Source organism: Saccostrea echinata, unplaced genomic scaffold, assembly GCF_033153115.1.
Source record: "Saccostrea echinata isolate AGI-Se365-2 ecotype Australia unplaced genomic scaffold, CSIRO_AGI_Sech_v1 ptg000052l, whole genome shotgun sequence".
Classification (NCBI taxonomy): Eukaryota; Metazoa; Mollusca; class Bivalvia; order Ostreida; family Ostreidae; genus Saccostrea; species Saccostrea echinata.
In genome coordinates, this window is record NW_026889801.1 from 1,946,339 (window position 1) to 1,964,611 (window position 18,273).

The 18,273-nt window shown below is 31.7% G+C and overlaps 2 protein-coding genes across 2 annotated transcripts in view; both read left to right on the forward strand.

Moving 5' to 3' along the window:
• Window positions 1-18,273, forward strand: part of LOC133203872 (uncharacterized) — a 155,700-nt gene that overhangs the window by 2,848 nt on the left and 134,579 nt on the right. The window lies entirely within an intron of this gene.
• On the forward strand, window positions 113-2,104 carry LOC133203874 (uncharacterized). Its single transcript, XM_061339671.1, has 2 exons — window positions 113-258; window positions 753-2,104. Exons 1-2 carry the CDS (start codon window positions 235-237, stop codon window positions 1,407-1,409), a joined length of 681 nt encoding a protein of 226 aa, XP_061195655.1. The 5' UTR covers window positions 113-234; the 3' UTR covers window positions 1,410-2,104.

Below are 18,273 nucleotides of genomic sequence, written 5' to 3' on the forward strand. Positions count from 1 at the left end.
GATTAAAAAGACAAAAAGAAGACTTTGAACGTATGCGGTTACATGTTATTGCATAAGAAACACATTTCAGGGAAAGAAAATACGAAGAACGGAACCTGAACCTGTGTCCAACAGATGTGATGACAAGCTTTATCAAAGTAGAGGTCAGCAAGAGTGTTGGGCTCATACTCGTTGATGGAATTTCTGGAGGAACAGGATTTCGTGTTGGGGAAAAATATATCATGACATGCTTACATGTTATTGAAAAGATTATCAAAGGTTAGCTGTACCTCCTAAAATTCTTTTAGTTGATCCAACCGATACAAAATGAAACACTCAAAGGATAAATATACGTTATCATTGACCAGAGGAAGGATTATTTTTTAACAGAATGAACAGAATGCACACAGAAGCGTTCTACTGACGTTGATATACGTTGAAAAATATCGTCACTTTTAAAGGAACAACGTTGTATCTTCGATATTACCTTAATCTATTTTCCCATTTATTACCTTCCCCTTGCTGTGCAGATTGTTTGAATTGAATTATGTTAAAGGTGGTCAAGGTATGGGTAATGAATGGACATAAAATTTTATTTAAAACTGTGCGGGACTTCCCTTTTTTTCATGGATTGATTTAAGCAAATCTAATCTTAGGACCTAGCATATAATGTAGATCTAGTAGCTATATGTAGAGAGTCCTATTCTTATTTTTATTTCATACACTATTCTCTCTATAGCGCATTGTGTACTTTAAACGGTATTTTTTTCCAGATCAAAATTCCATCGAGAGTGACAGAATTAGCGTTCAGTTTGGCAAGACACAAGCGACCCAGTCTGATGAAGAAGTTTAGATTTGAGTCAACTCTTCACTACATGGATAAAGATTTTGATGTAGCTATTTTGGAATTGAAGGTTCACCAGGAAAGCGGAGTCAAGTTTGCACCACCTTTGAATTCTTTCGGTAAAATGCAATATCCATCAGAGATTCACCTCATTGGCCACACTGGTTGCGTGCAAATGAAAGAAGAAAGCCAAGTTTACCCAAACATAATTAAACCAAACAACAACGTTGATATTTACGTTAAATGGTTAAGTGACTGGAGTAGAGAGAATCTCCCAAATGGAATTGATTATTACGCAACACTGCGTGATCCGCCTCAGAAGATACTATTCAGCACGACATTTGCCCCTGGGTCTTCAGGTTCACCTGGCTTCATGATAAGACAACAAAAAACTTATGTCGTACTTATTGTCAGAGCCGGTGTTCCTAGTTGTTTTTACGAGGATGGTGTTCATGTGCCTGCAAATAAAAGGGTGGAGTATGGATATTCCTTAGAGACCATAAATACCAAAATGCGAAATTCTTCATCGGAAAACATTCAAGCATTAGCATCTGAAATATTTGGAAAGTGTTTTGAGACATCTTAGTGATATAATTCTAGAATTGATAAAAGCTATTTTTGTTTTAGCGGGAAGATGCATTTCCTATTTGTGTTATAAATTTATTTTTCTATGGGTAGGCATGTAACTTTTATAGATAGAGAATTACTGATGGGATGGTTTCATAATGCGAATTCTCGGCTCGACCTTTTAGAAGGACAACTTTCCGTCTGAGTGACATAGGATTCATGTATTTTGTTAACTGGGTGTTGAGAGGACTCAATCTATTCATCATACTCATCACACATCTTTGGTAGCATCAATATAAGTTACGAGAACAGCAGTTCTGTCTTAGAAAATCAAATGCCAAGGAGGAAAAGGGTTCCTAAATGTCACATGTGATTGATAATTGAATGTTGCTTTACGTCATTTTAGAATTTTACACCCAGATAAAGAGATCATCCACTTAAGGTGAAGTGTCACAATTTTGATTTATGCATGGTTTCGTTATTGACCAACACCTATCGTGGGACAGGACCTCCTTCTTTGAGGTAGTCCGATCCTCAGGTTCTGAAAATCAGCTTTTAAGTAATTGAAAATGCTCACAAAAATGTCTCTGATTTCAAAGAGTTACGTGAATTTACCCATGGTATTTCTTCAAAGTTCATCATTATAGTTAATCATATTATATAGGGAAAATTATTAGATCTTAAATATATTTTCAGGAAATGCGAATAAAAACACCAGCTATGCATTTTCTAATTGAAAATTGATCAACAAATATATTTTAGGATAAAAAAAATATAGGTATCCAGGCATTTGAAGAAAATTATATCTTTTTTATGCTTATACAATATTTTAGTTCTTCTATTAACTTCCATTTTTATATAGTAAATAGTGTAAACAGCTTGTGCTATCATTGCTAGACATCACAGATCACGTCTAATTTCATATCATACTAATAAGCATTGGTATCTAATGCTAGATTAAAGGAAATTCGATTTCTCTAAAAATGAATTTATCATTTTCTTTTATGGGGTACAAATGTAAACTTTGTACAAGACCGTTTCTAAGACTTCAAAGAACCTTGCATCTTATTTAGATGCATGGAATGAAAATTGTTGTACGAAAAGATCTCAATTTCAAGCTTCGTTTTGAGACTTTTTAAATAAAATAATAAATTTAAGAGTTATCCTTCCTGGGTGAGGATCGGAAATCCTTAAGGTAACATCCAAAAGACCCATGACTTTTACTTTTAATGCTGAGGACTTAGCAAAGAAACTGTCACCACCCGTGTTAAGCACCTTAGTTCTTGACGCAGCACTGGGAAAGAGAATTTAACCCTCAGGTTTCAAGAGTGCGAAAGGAGTGTCAAACCCGTACGGTTCATTTTGTACCTGGGATGTTGTAGAACTTTGTTAGTCCATGGATATACTATAACTTCTGATATGCGTAGTGGAAGGAACTGTTGAAAATCTACTACATTTTATGGAGTGCCGTTAGAGGGGGAAGGGACTAGACTTTTATACATACATTTGTGTATTATAGTTTAGATAGCATTTTAAATTAAATATATTGTTTTACATGCGTAATCAAATTAAACCAAAGCAACTCGATGTTATTTCATTTTACGTTGATATATATATTTTTAATACAACCGTTCTGTGTTTATGTACTGACTATTTATATGAATAGTTAACATGTACTTGCATTAATATTTTCATCCTGTAAATTAATGAATTCTTTATTTTTTGCAAATGTAGAATTATATTTTATTAATAAAAACTTGATTTTTATTTAATCACAAACAAAATTCATTCAATGCTTTAAACATTTGATATACAACTTTTATAGTGCAATATTAACTTAGAAATCTCATTTCGTACATGGGCATATTAAGCGTAAAACAGGTACCACATCTACAGAAACAATACATAATTACAATATAAACATATATGAAATAATACTTTTAATTAAATGCTAATAAACATTTTTCAACATCATACGAGGTGCATTTTGTAAAGATTTACATTCAAATTATGCAAAATGTGAATGCATCAAAATTCTTGTCATAAAAAAATATCTTTAGCCTTAAATTAAACAATCTTCGCACTTATTACTTAAGTCTGATATGTTTCCGACATAAATAAGCAATTTTTGATCATTTACATTTAGAAACATGCATAGAAACTTGATGTAAATAGACCTACCCTCAATATTTCTTTAATTGATGGCCGTTTGTGATCTCTAAATCACGTGACTTAGGTGATCGATGTTGAAAAACAAACATCAAAATAATGAAATAGAATGATTAAAGTTACATAAAATCACATTTTTAAGTGATTTCATCGTAGGCCGGAAAATGGCCTTATAGAGAATCATCCTTTGAATACGGATTACTATGTTTTTCCTGATAAAGAGGGTTCATTATGCGTCAATGATCATTGTTCATTACACTGTATCTTCATGATATACATGAGTACTTATTTCATCATCAGTAAAATTGTTGTTCTTCAACCTAGTTTCCTGACCTTGCTCAACAAAGAAAATTGGAGTTTCAAAGCGTAATAATTACAATAAAATTCAGTTCCTCACCTTGAGATGGTACCAGTAGTTAATGACTAAATTTTTTCTCTCAAAAATTTCATCACGACCATAACAAATACAAAAAGTCACAAATATTGTCCTTTAAAAAACAAAAAAATAAAAATAAAATAAATAAATACAAAATACAAAAAAAAAAAGAAAAAAAAAAAGAAAAAAAAAAGCTCAGATACATGGATTATATGAAAATAGATAAAAAGTTCAATAAGTACATGTGTGACTTGACAACAGGGGATGCTAACTCCTCCATGGCACTTGATCCCGACTCTGATGATTTGGAATGTCTAAATGGACTTTGAACTTGAATACTGTTCGTGATCTCCATATCTCATGTAAGGTTTATTTTAGATATGCTATGAATAATGGAGACAAAAGTATGAGTCTCCAGTTTATATTATGAAAGAAAAAAACTATGTGGATAGCAAATTATCTACTAATTTTTTAATATTATTGGGTTAGGAAGAGTGGTGTTAGAGAATAGTCTTTTATTTTTAGAATGCTTAGTGCAATTTGAAATATTGTTTGAGTCGACATTCAAGATATTCATGTTTGATGGGAAATTCTGATAGATTTTGTGTTTCAAGAAATTTTAACATTCAAACAGTCTTGATTTTCTTCGTAATATTTATGAAATATAAACTATTCAAGATAACGAAAGTAATCAATCTCAAAAGTCCATTGAGACATTACAAATTTGGAACGGAGCAAACACGGACCTACAAAAACATGTGTATCATTTATATGTGAATTCAAGTAGTCTGTCTATATTGAATGAGCAAGGAGTATATATAGATCTATTTTGCACTGTGTTTAACACTGTTTGGTGTTTTTTAAGAGGAGTTACCTCTACCTGATGTGATGGCCAAACTAGGGACATGAAAAAGTTAAGCTAATTGTATCGATTTTTTTTTTCAAAAAATGCTCCTGTACCTTTTACACGAGATTATGACCCTTACAGCTTTTATTCAAATTTACATTCAGCTTGTACTTTCTTATCGATAAGCATATAGAATTAAAAAAAAAAATAGGTATTTAATCTTTTCAAATTTTCTTTTGTTTTTATGAGGTTTTAGGAACAGGTCTTCACCCTTCAATGGACATAACACAAAAACTATTGAAAGTACAAATGTGACTGTTAACATATCAGTGCGATTGAATTACCCTTTATGGGCATAATTTTAAACCATTTCTAATAATTGGATCACGCAAAGAAGGTAAGTTATTTTTCTTTTCATCTACACCACCTGTAAATGTAACTCAGATCTCATTTTAAAAATAATATTCCTTAAATTAGCTCAACGAAATTACAGTACAGTCATTTCTTATCCCCAGCATATATTGCATGATATCAGAAAGATAATAAAAAAAAACTAATGAAATCATATCCTGTAATGATTTGTCTTGTGTATTTGGTAGAGATATTTTAAGGTTGATCTGTTGCTATGTAGTATAAAACGTCTATTAATAAGTTCAAATGTATGTTGTTATCTTATGAAGTAAATTTATCGCACATATGCAGTATTAAACAGTATACGTGTTGATGCTTTGTAATATAATTGAAATGTAATAAAATGATTTTCCACAGGTATTAGAACTGTTGAAAGGAATCAATTCTAATGGAAGGTAGCTATTTATTTATTTTGTTTTCGCGTATATATGTAAGCAACAATTTAAATCATAAACATAATATTTCCATCCAATTTAGAACTTTGGCATCTTTAACTGACTAAAAAAAATAAGTTGGAAATTTTGGGTCCTGCACCATCTTCGCAAGCCAATGCATTTCAGCTCACTTCGCTTAGCAAAAACCCGTTTAAGATTACAATTACACACATAAATCTATGTCCTTCCAAGCTTATCCCTTGGACTCAATGACGAGACAGCTTTCATCGTATAACGTCGCTTATAAAAACAACAGGCGAACGACCATCTATAAATGATTTGCTACTCGGTTTTTTTTTTTACTCGTATATAATTATAGTACATATCCCCACTTCATCTCTTTTCTTGTCTGTTGATTAACCTGTAATTACGTGACTGTCCTTCCTATAGTTTTTCTCTCGCTATACTCTTGTAAATTTCCTTTTCATGTTTACAATGCATACAATATAATTTGAAAACAGTGACCCGATTGGCTAGAATCCAGAATTATAATTCACTACCCCTGAAGATCTTGCTTATGTCGGCCACAGTTTAATTGGCATAAAATTTATCTGGCAAGGGTATTGGGAACGAAAACTACCGAAAACAGATTGCGCATGCGAAGAAGGGCCTGCACAGTGGATGCCTGGATGTTTTATCAATAAAAGCAATACCAAAATTTTATTTCAACGAAAATGAGTATTAAGGATCCCTAATTTATTAACTGCATTAAGTTCATACATGATCATTTCAAGTATTTTTCTTCTACATCACAATGGTAAGGTAGATGATTCAAAGAAACAAATAAACAACCAACTTCTTTGCTCAAAAAGGTTTCATTTACATTTTACTCCTGAAATACATTATCTGTGAGTGAATAATGTGAGACATATATATATATATATATATATATATATATATATATATATATATATATATATATATATATATATATATATATATATATATATATATATATATATATATATATATATATATATATTTGTTTCGTTCCAAACATATGTCTATTACATCGGTTCTTTCTATTTCATCGGTTAAAATCAAACAAGCAAGTAAAACTTTGTCTTATCTGTTGATTTATGAAAAAAAATTCTGGAACGAATTTCTGGATTTGAATTTTATTTACAAAAATGTTAAAAATGAAACTGTTGGGTATTCAGTATTATTTAATCATATTAGTTTCAGAACTCCGTCCACTTTACTTTCTTGAAACCATTATAACAAATGGATGGTGCATCTATAAAATGCCATGGAGCTGAAGAAAATATGGAAAATTATTTGTTCATTTTAAAGATTCTCCTTATATTTACGATCATTTTTCATTTTTTTTCTGTGTTGTGAGGAAAACAACATTAACGACTGTTATGTTTTTCTTCATTTCATGATAGCCGTGTTGGATACATGCGCTCAGTTTTGTCTTGTACGCAAAATCTTTAACAAGGAGACGGTTGATCTCTCAAGGGCTCAGATGGTGAAGAAAGTTCTAGCTTGTATAAAGGTAATTTTATATGCAAGAGAAACTGATAACTGTGGACATTGTATGAAGGAACACGACTTCGACAAAATCATTGCATTTTGGTTCTTATTTCCCCTCACGATATTTACCTGTGTAATAACAACTATCTTATGTTTCATTGGTATTAAGTAAAGATTGAAACCTCGTCTTGCTATCAGTCATATAAGGAAAAAAATATATAACAACTAACTTTTGACAAAGTATTATAACTTAAAATTGCAAAATAATTCTTGCGCATGTTATTTTAGAATTCTAATTACAATAAATGAAATTATAAAAATGTAGAAGGAAATGAGAGATGTCTCTAGCTTGTTTGCATATATTTCCTCCATAGCTGAATTATGAATTATCTTACCACCCTCTACTTATTTTCACCTGTTGATTTAAATTGATCTTTTCATGAAAAATGCATGTCGTACTTTGTATAAGTATTAGTTTGTAATCGTGCCAATTTAATTATTAATCAAATAAAGAGGAGTGTTTTAAGGAATGTTCTTTTCTGTCATGATTACTATTGTGGAAAAATCGAATTCTGCAATATCACAACATATGATGAATGCAATAATAGATACATGCACACAGTACAGGAGCCTAAATTTGTAACAACATCAATGCTTATCTCCTTAAATCCTAAGTGAAATGATTTAAATACTTGCTAACTGCAGATGTTTGTTATTCGGATCACATCTTAATATAAATATATGTTTTATTAATGATGCATGTTAATACTTCTTAAAAAGATCGTAATATTAAACATTATATGGTGTTTCACATGTTTTTGTACCTATTTGGATTAGAATTGAGTTAAGTTTCTAAATCAAAAGCAATATATAGCATCATGCATGTAAGCTTAATAATTTATATCAAGAATGCAACATATTTGAAGAGGGGATACTTATCGGAATGTAAATACCCTTAAAAAATCTATAGTTACTTTAGTTTACTATAGTTAACTATAGTAAATACTTTGATACTTTGATATACTATGAAACTTTACTCTGGAACTTTTTTGAGATTCCGAAGCTTAAAATCTCTTAAATTCAAAAGTACTGATGTAAATATTGGAAATAATATGTGAATATACAGGTAATATTTCCATTTGATATAAAAAATATTCATGTTTGAACTGGAGAACATAATTTATAACAATCTGAAATCCAAAGTGAAAATACTTTGGTTTACTAAAGTAAAAACTTTGATTTACTACAATAAAAAATTATAGGGTTTTTTGTTAGGGTATCGGTGATTGTGTACTTTTGGTGATGTTATGCTTACTACCAATACCAGTGGATTGGTGGTTGATGATTTTGAACAAAATAAACAATTATTTGAATGAAGATGCAGTGTATAAAATCAAATACGAACACTCGACTCAGTTGGTCTAGGACAAATTGTTAATAACTACAATATATACTTAATTTACGAATTGCATAATCAATGTATCACCTGCTTCCAGGATGGTTATCATCCTCGTAAAAAATATTCATTAAAGATGCAATTTTTTTTTCTTTACCTTGAGCATTTTAATTATTATAACATCCGCTTAAGAGGGATATATTGTGATAGGGATGCCCGTCCGTCTGTCCGTTACACTGGAGTACCCATCTCTTATCCTCAACTACTCTTATACCTCTGAGTTAAATAGTTAATGAAACTTTCACAGAGACCCTTTTGCAGGTATATTAAGGCAGTACCCAGATCATTTTTCTGCGAATTTAAGACTTTTTTTCGTAAAATGTAACATTGATAAATCGGAAAAGCCAAAGATAAAACGCTTACTATTATTATCCATTGTATAGACGTCATTGAGTCTTAGGCTAAAAGAAGCACTCTACTACTTCATCACGTGACGTCTATAAATAGAAAAAATTGCCTTAATGAAAAAGTGAAAAGTTCAACACTATTCCGGGGATAATTCATATCTTTTTTATGAAAATAATTATGCAAAAACATCACTGGGTCATGAAACGTGCAGCTAGAATCATACTCTCCCGACACAGAAAAAAAAAATATTCCAAAGTCTCGCATGAAACCTTACCAATTTTTTTACATTTTGTACATACGATCAAGGAATTGTCATCAATTTCATGTTTACCACACGGTTCTAGCAGCACTTTCCAAGTACCGTCGAATACAAACTTTCTATACAAACAAAGATTTAGTTTATATTATGTTTTTGAATGATTCTATTCATTTCTATGACCTGAAATTAAACTTTACATATTAATAGATAATAAGATATCATTATCTTTAAAGTTGATAAGTTTGCGATGACGTCATATTGTATAGGCAAGTAGGATATCTGGGTGTAGCCTTAACATACTCGCGTTTACGTAGTGCTATTGTGGACCTACTTCGTCACGTTTTGATCGCAGAGATATTTGGGGTTTCTAATAGCAAACGTGTAATTCCATTCATATTTCATAATATTTATGAATTATTTTACGCCAGCGATAATTTTGGGCATCACTAAATTCTGGACTTTTAAACTAAAAATAAGTGATTTAAGGTCTTCATTTTTAACTATATTCACGCATCCAGTAATGAAATATCCAGCAGGACTATACATGTAGTTGTAGGGGGAAGAAGAACATGAACACTTAGAAGTGTTATGTTTCAGATGTTCGATGTCAAGGCACTGTAGAGTTTTGATGTAAGTAGAAAGTTGGAAAACAGATAGTCCATGGATATTTCTAGGAAACACAAGATCTAGGATTAACTTGAAATGTGGAATAGACTATTGGATCTTTTTTGATAAAGAATATTAGTAAAATTTACTGCGTCATTTCCTTTGTTGGCAAATTTAAGTGCAATGAACGGACAGGTTGCTTAGGCAGCATTCTCTTCCATAAAACGTGGCGGTCAAAAAAAAACTTGTGATTTGCAATATCTTTAATCAAAGATTCCAGCCTGTATTCTTTTGTCGAAGAATCCAAATACAGACTTTAATTGGCCTTAAAAAAGACCGTTCAAAACTCTTATAGGGGCGGAGTAAATTTTGGTTTTGATGAGATGAAAACCTAACTGCTTATTTACATAAGATATCGTGTATAATAGATATCATGTATAATAGGTTTATTGTAAGACAGATTTCCATAACTGCATCTAAGCCTCTGTGTATTGTTATTACGTCCCATCACATTCACATTGCTAAACTCGACTTGAAAGATTTCCAACACTATCGACATTGTCATTGCAACCACATGGAAAAGCACTGCCTAATTTCCTAATCCAGTATTCTTCTTGTTCTCTACTGAAAGGTGTACTCAGTGATGGGCTATTAGTATGATAGTAAATCTTTTCTAGAATTTTAATTTTCATTGACAAAACAGATTGATCAGGTAAATTAAAGTGCTTCTAGAGAAGCTATCGGCCTCCATTGTTAATTTAAAATCGATGCCCCAACAAAGGGTATATTCTATTCCATAGAAAACATCAGACTTGCAGAAGATTTTGGAAAATACATGGTAAAAGTCGCACTTTTTTTTTCAACTTTAGCCACATTACTTGAAATTTAAGCTAATAAAATGTATTTAACACGGCAGCACTTTCCAGAAGCTACTAGATAGAATCTGACTTCGTTATCTCGAGCGCGGATAAATACCATGGATATGTCGAAGTCATTTGCAAGTCCCAAGTACTCTTTCTTTATGTATTTTAAACTAGAAATCTCGAATCTTCAGATACCTCGATGTTTAAAGTGGTTTATTTCTTTAAGTTCGAGATAATGGAGTTTGGCTGTATGCTTAATTTGCAATATTTAAAAGTTTATGACCTCCATTCATTACACATCACATGCATATATTATGTGACTTTCAAATCAGGAGACCAAACTAAATTCAATACAGAATGAGATAAACCATGAACCATAAACCATTTCAAATAAGATTAAATTAACCTGATTATATAATAGCATGATAATATAATAGCTTTAAAAAAATTAATTAAGTATAAAAAGGTATCTATTTGTACACTTCTATATTCCACTTTTTTTTCATAGAAAATCTTGACCTCAGTCGATAAAAAATGGGTAGCAACTGTTCCTTCGCCATGCGCTCGACACTTTGAAGTGAAAGTTGCGGGTCCTTCGGATGAGACCTTAAAAACCGAGGCCCCGTGTCACGGCAGGCGTTGGCACGATAAAGATCCCCCACTGCTCAATGGCCCTGAGTGCCGAGTAAAGGTCAAATTTGAAGCCCTTCACCGGTATATGGTGACGTCTCTATATAAGTGAAAAATTCTCAAATAGGACGTAAAACAACATACAATCAATCAATCAATCAACAAAATCTTGACAATGCTGTGTGGTTGTCTGCTAAATAATTAGGTTTAAATACAATTCTGATTCTACACATATGTACGTTTGATATTTAAAAGATGATTGGTTTTCTCATTGACAACATATATATGAAGTCTGTCGGAATTTTCATGAGTACTTATTGTGCCTCATTATAAACAGCACTGCTTTTTTTATTTTAAAGAAGCAGAATTTGTTAAAAATATTTTTATGGAAAGAAGAAGATCTTACTGTAGGTTACAATTCGACAATTTCAATTTCTATCGTCAACTTCTATTAATTATTTTGCCTATATACATTGTAATATAAGCACCTGCATATGGAGTTTATGTCTCCTAGTTGATTCAAATAACAGTAAGATACGAATAATTTCAGATACGATACAGGCTTTTGACAAATAAGTTGATGTTACAAGGATATCAACGATCTGGTTAATCCCAGACTACATATAATGTACGTGTGATTTTGTCGTTTCTAAATATTCATTTCTTATATTATATTTCTTATGTTATATACACATTTTTTTCAGTGGGGACCAACTCAAATTGTGTTCGACACACCTCCAATCAATGCACACAAACAAACATTGTTAAATGAACATATGCCAAAGTTTTACAATGTAAGATTGGCGTTTGCTTTTCAATAATTGACGTTCATAAGGCAATCAATGTTCATATTAAATAATTATTCGCTAATCATTCATTTTTCAATTCTATGAATCAATATTCAGTCGAAATATATGGAGATATCGAACAGTATTCAAGCACACAGGTCCATTTAAACAATACAAAGAGCAGGGCAATCACGGACCTCCGAAACCTCAGAGGTGGGATAGGCTGCTATGGAGGAGTGAGTATCTCCTGCCGACCGGTCACATCCGCCATGTGCTTCTTGTCATGATTGGGAAATAACGGAACAATCTGTAGACAATTCAGTGTGTATATAATGACCTAACAATTAGTATCTTAACAAAAAAATTATATGGTTAACTAACGTTAACTATAGTTTACTATAATTAACTATAGTAAATCAAAGTTTCAACGTTATCACTTTAGTAAATCAAAGTAGTCATAGTTATCGCTATAGTAAATAAAAGTTTTCAAAGTGTCAAAGTCATCACTATGGTAAATCAAAGTTTTCATAGTTATCACTATAGTAAATCAAAGTTTTCGTAGTGAATACTATAGTAAATAGCAGTTTTCATAGTAATCACTATGGTTAATCAAGGTGTCAAAGTTTTCACTATTTTAAATCAAAGTTTCAAAGTCAGCATTATATCTTATAAAGGTTTTAGACATGAAACCTCTAGGAATTGAAAGTTTAAAATTTATTGCTACATTATATAATGTTCTGTGAAACTCGTAGAAGTTAATTTTTTACGACATTGTTTTGCCGATTATCTCATTTTACAAGAGATATCTATTGATGCCTTCTATTAATCCCTTGCACTTTGCACGCTATTCATTTTTTGCATTCAGTTTTATTTTAAATTTTAGATCTTTTGAAGAAAAAATACACTTTTCAAAGACTTCTACTGGATAGCATTTCCAAACTGATTTTTTTTTTTTCATTTGACCTTTTTCATATCAGTAAACATCATAATTGTGTAGAGTTATCATCTTAAATACAATGATATAAAATACATATCTATTTGATTGATAACTTAAATAAATTAAAGTTTTCACAGTGAACGCTATAGTCTTCCAAAGATTTCATAGTGTCAAGGTTATCACTATTATAGTAAATCAAAGTTTTCATAGTGATCACTATAGTAAATCAAAGTTTTCATTGAGATCACTATAGTAAAACAAAGTTTTAAATCACGAACAGTTTTGAAATCGCAAAATTTTACCAAAATCAACAACATAAAAACTTACGACTTTTCAACTTTATATACAACTATTCCCCACGATAAATTAAAGTCCAGACTTTCTGACATCGTTGACAGCTGCTTTTTCAATAAAAATGGAACTCGTAAATTTACTTTCCTTGTCATTGGTCATTTGTAAAATTACTTTGTTAAAAAACAATGTGATTGTAAACACAAGTACCCTGAAGCTGACATTAAAAAGATGCTCGAGTTTCTGATTGACAATATCTATGTGGTTTTTGGAGACCAGGTCTTTCAACAATCTTTTGGAATACCCATGGGTACAATTGCGCCCCCTTATTAGCAGACCTATTTTTGTATTTATATGAAGCAGAATTTGTTCAAAATTTTTTACATGAAAAGAAGAAAACACTTGCTGTGGCCTTCAACTCGACATTTAGATATATCGACCACGTATTGTCAATTAACAATGGCTATTTCCATTATTATGTCGACACGATATATCCCATTGAGCTTGTGATAAAAGATACCACAGAGTCTGACACATCTGTTTCATATTTGGATATTTTATTAGAAAAAAAGACGTTACTGGTAATCTAACAACAAAGCTTTATGATAGACGTGATGACTTTAACTTTTCAATCTTCAACTTCCCTTACTTATGTAGCAATATACTCTTATCACCGGCATACGGGGTTTATATCTCTCAGTTGATTTTATACCCTCTACGTATGAACAATTTCTAAAAACGAGGTAAGTTATTGACAAACAAGTTGATTAAACAAGAATATCAGCAGTCTCGTTTAAAGTCATCATTTCGTAAGTTCTATCGTCGATACAATGACTTTGTCAGCAAATACAACCTATCATTAAGTCAAATGCTGACTGACTTTTTTCATTCTAATTGTTAGGCCATTATTTACACACTGAATTGTCGACGAATGTTTCCGTTATTTTCCGATTTCCTCCCTCTGATGTCTTAGAGGTCCGTGTTTGCTCTGCTCCTATTTTGTAATGTTTAATTGACTTTTGAGCTCGAATACTGTTCAGTATCTCCACATATTTCTTTTCATAGTGTTAAAGTCATCACTATGATAAATCAAAGTTTTCATAGTTATCACTATAGTAAATCAAAGTGTCAAAGTTATCACTATAGTTAACTATAGTTTTTATAGTGTCAAAGTTATCACTATAGTTAACTATATTTTAAACTACAGTTATCTATAGTATTTTTGTTAGGGTATGTAAAACGTTAGTCAGCATTTGACTTAATGAGAAATTGTATTTGCTGACAAGGTCATTGTATCGGCCATAGAACTTGCATAATGATGACTAAACGAGGCTGTTCACACTCTTGTTTCATCAACTTGTCAATAACTGACCTCGAATTAGAAATTATTCATACGTAGAGCATGCTCTTGCATGTCGAATCAACTGAGAGATATAAACCCCGTATGCAGGTGAGAAAGGTATGTTGCTGCGTAAGTAAGGAAAGTTGACGATTGAAAAGTTAAAGTCATCATAAAAAGCTTTTCTTGGAGAGAACGCTATTTAGAATATAAATAATTAAATGGAAGCGTTAAGTATCATTTTTATTTGACACATTCTTTTTCATTTTGTCATCCTGAGATGACAACACATCTGATAATGTACAGTATCATGCATTGCTTTGATAAGATCTTGTTCATATGAAATAATTATTTTTCCTCGGCAGTACTACTACGTGAGGCATTTTATGAGTGATTATGCCTGAAATGAAAAGTGATTTTTGAATTGCACATGCACTATTTAATGATTATATATATAGATTTGCACGAGTACTGTCTTTTTACTGAGTATGAACGACAGGGAAAAGAACATGAAATCATTATCAGGAAGTTTTTAACTTCAAGCATTTGCTCTAAAATTTCAAAGTAATCCGCATTACTACATTGCAAATACCCCATATTGCTATGTATATTAGGTTAGGTTTCATCATACCCAGGAAGGAAAGGTAAAATATGTGATTAATTCAACACTTTTGATAGTCTTAAGTGTTGCTTTCAGTTATATATATATATATAAAGTGTTATGCTACATGTACTCCTACATGTACAATTAGCGTAAAACATTTTTTTTTTAGTTTTGGTTATTTCGAATATTTTGTGATATAACTTGCCGATTTCCTTACTATATGGAATAGTTTTTGAAAACAAAACAGCGAGTCTAGAACAGACTTACATTATTCTGTAACAGGATAGATAAGCATACTTTGTAACATAATATGCACTGATATCAGTGCTGAAGCGAGCGATACAAATCAGTTAATTAGTTATTCTCCTTTATGACCTTTTACAATATCTTATTTTTTGTAACAAACAGACATATCTGAATAATTTAATACTTGTGTATGCAAAAAACGTATATGATTATTTCCTTCTTGGGATGCCAATTTTTTCGTGCGGGAAAACCTTTGCCCAATGAAAAAGGTTCTATCTATATTTTAACAAAGACTAGGGTATAAGTCGCAAGCGTTAAAAAGTGTTTTTGACCATGTATAACATTGTTTTGTTACTGTCTGCCAGTTCTACAATGATAATCAAATTAATGATCGTTGTACATGTATAAGTAGAATACACGTCAATCTTTCTTATCAATACGCCCTTTTTAAATATATATACCCGTATATCTGAAACATGTATAAATAGAATCTAATAAAATGATATTTTCTATGTGGTTGTGGAAATTACCTCACGAAAAAGACATTTGGAGTATTTCTATAGTTTTGAGAGGACAAGGCCAGAGTAAAAGCAACGAAAATCCCACGATCAACTTAAATTCTATATCCAACTACAAAATATTGAATTTTCTTCATAATTCATTTATTTTTTTTCCTGTAACTTTTGTCCATTTGTAAAGTAGTGTTCCAGGCCGTGACGTCATAAATAAGCTATTCATAGCTAAGCAATATTGAGATTGAAAATTATATTCATGACTATTAGCCCCAACAACAGTTTTGAAAAATAGACTTTCACGGTTTTAGTCTGTGTCAGGATGGTTTGTTTTTTTTTACTCTATATCTTATAACTGAAACTATTTTCTATATGAAACTCATGAAAAATACGAAAATCCAGAGATAGCACGCGCTTTTCTTTAATTTCCAAAATGCAAAATATTACTTCCAAAAATATCACTTTTATACAGTGGATAAATTCCAATATGTTGCAGTTGAAAATTGTCACAAAGGAACTATTCTATTAATATTTATTTGTATTTATTGGTCTCAACTTGGAATTTGTTAAGTCTGATATTTAAATGCTCATCGTTCAATTTGAATGTTAATCCTCATACAAGCACAAATCCATGTTGTGCAATGAGGAGTTTCATTTATGCTTACGTTTTGTAATTGGCTTCGACCAATCATAGTTGTTCTCATGTGAAACATCCTACATTTGTAACTATTTGCACAGAAATAAAATTAACTATGCACTGAAAGTTTCAAAATTGTATATCTATCATAGCAGTTTTAGTGCTGAGAGTTATCTGTAAATGTATCCAAGTATGTGAAGTTTCAAAGAGGTTTTTCAATGCATTTACTTTGAGATGGAAATGTTTTAACAGTTTCATGGCATATACGTGTAAACATACTTTTTCCTTTTGTCGACAAGATTTACATTCACTTGCAAAACAGAAATTTTTAGTAGTTTATTAATTATCTCTGTTTTGAAGACCTCCAACTTCGTCCAGTGAGTTAATTCTTCATTAAGTTATCGTCTGTTCTGAACATTAGGTTCCTTCATAGAGAGCGCTCGCTCCGTGATCGGAAGTTGTGTGTTCGAATCACGGCTGCGACTGACCTAAGTCGATAAGCGTTCGGCACTTTGAAGTGATAGTTGTGGATCTTTCGGATGAGACCTTAAAAACCGAGACTCGCTTCGTGATCGGGAGGACGTGAGTTGGAATCTCGGCCGCGACTGACCCAAGTCGATAAAAAATGGGTAGCAACTGTTCCTTCGCCATATCCTTGGCACTTTGAAGTGAAAGTTGCGGGTCCTTCGGATGAGACCTTAAAAACCGAAGCCCAGTGTCATGGCAGACGTTGGCACGATAAAGATTCCTCACTGCTCAATGGACCTGGGTGCCAAATGAAGGTTAAATTTGAAGCCCTTCACCGGTATATGGTGACGTCTCTGTATGAATGAAATAGACTCGAACGGGACGTAAAACAACATGCAATTAATCAATCAATCAATCCTTTACGTAGACCATGTGTTTGACCTTTGAATATTGCATTTCCCGATCACTTCCTGTAATAGGAATACTTTCCTCTGTTCATTTTCTAAAGTCACATGTTTATGAAGTATGTATCGCAGCTGAACTGAACACAAATGATATGGTTTGAACATCAAAATAGCGCAAATAATAGAATTCGTGATATTATGTGGCAGGCACAGGTGTGATCTATGAATGTAAAGATTATACCAGTCTTTCCAGTATTTTGAACAGTAACTGGTATACACAGGAGTATTTGGAAAAAGAAAACTGATTATCATAATTTAAAAGTAAATTCTATTACAGGTTAATTTTGATTTTTTTTTTGTCTTTTGACACTTTTTATAAACGGTTTGCAAAGCTTAAAGTGGACTACTTATATCATTCTGCAATAGACAAGCTGTAAAGAGATAAAGAGCTTGTTTATTGCTACTGTTAAATTATATTGGTGCTAAAGAATAACATGTAGTGATAAAAAATGGAACAAAAAGGGCGTGGCAAAAATTTTACAAACTGGTTCCTTTATAAATCTAAAACGTTTTGTATTGTGCTATATCTTCGCTAATGCAAAGAACGTTGTTCGTTTTGAGAGAAGTTTAGCAATTAGCGTATATGTGACTTAAAAGTATCTATTCTTAGCCCTTACTTATATGGAAGATTCGTTTGAAAATAAATGTGAGTCCGAGCGAAAGACAAACACGTGACTGTCAACAAAAACAAAAATATAAATAATGTGACATCGCAAACATCT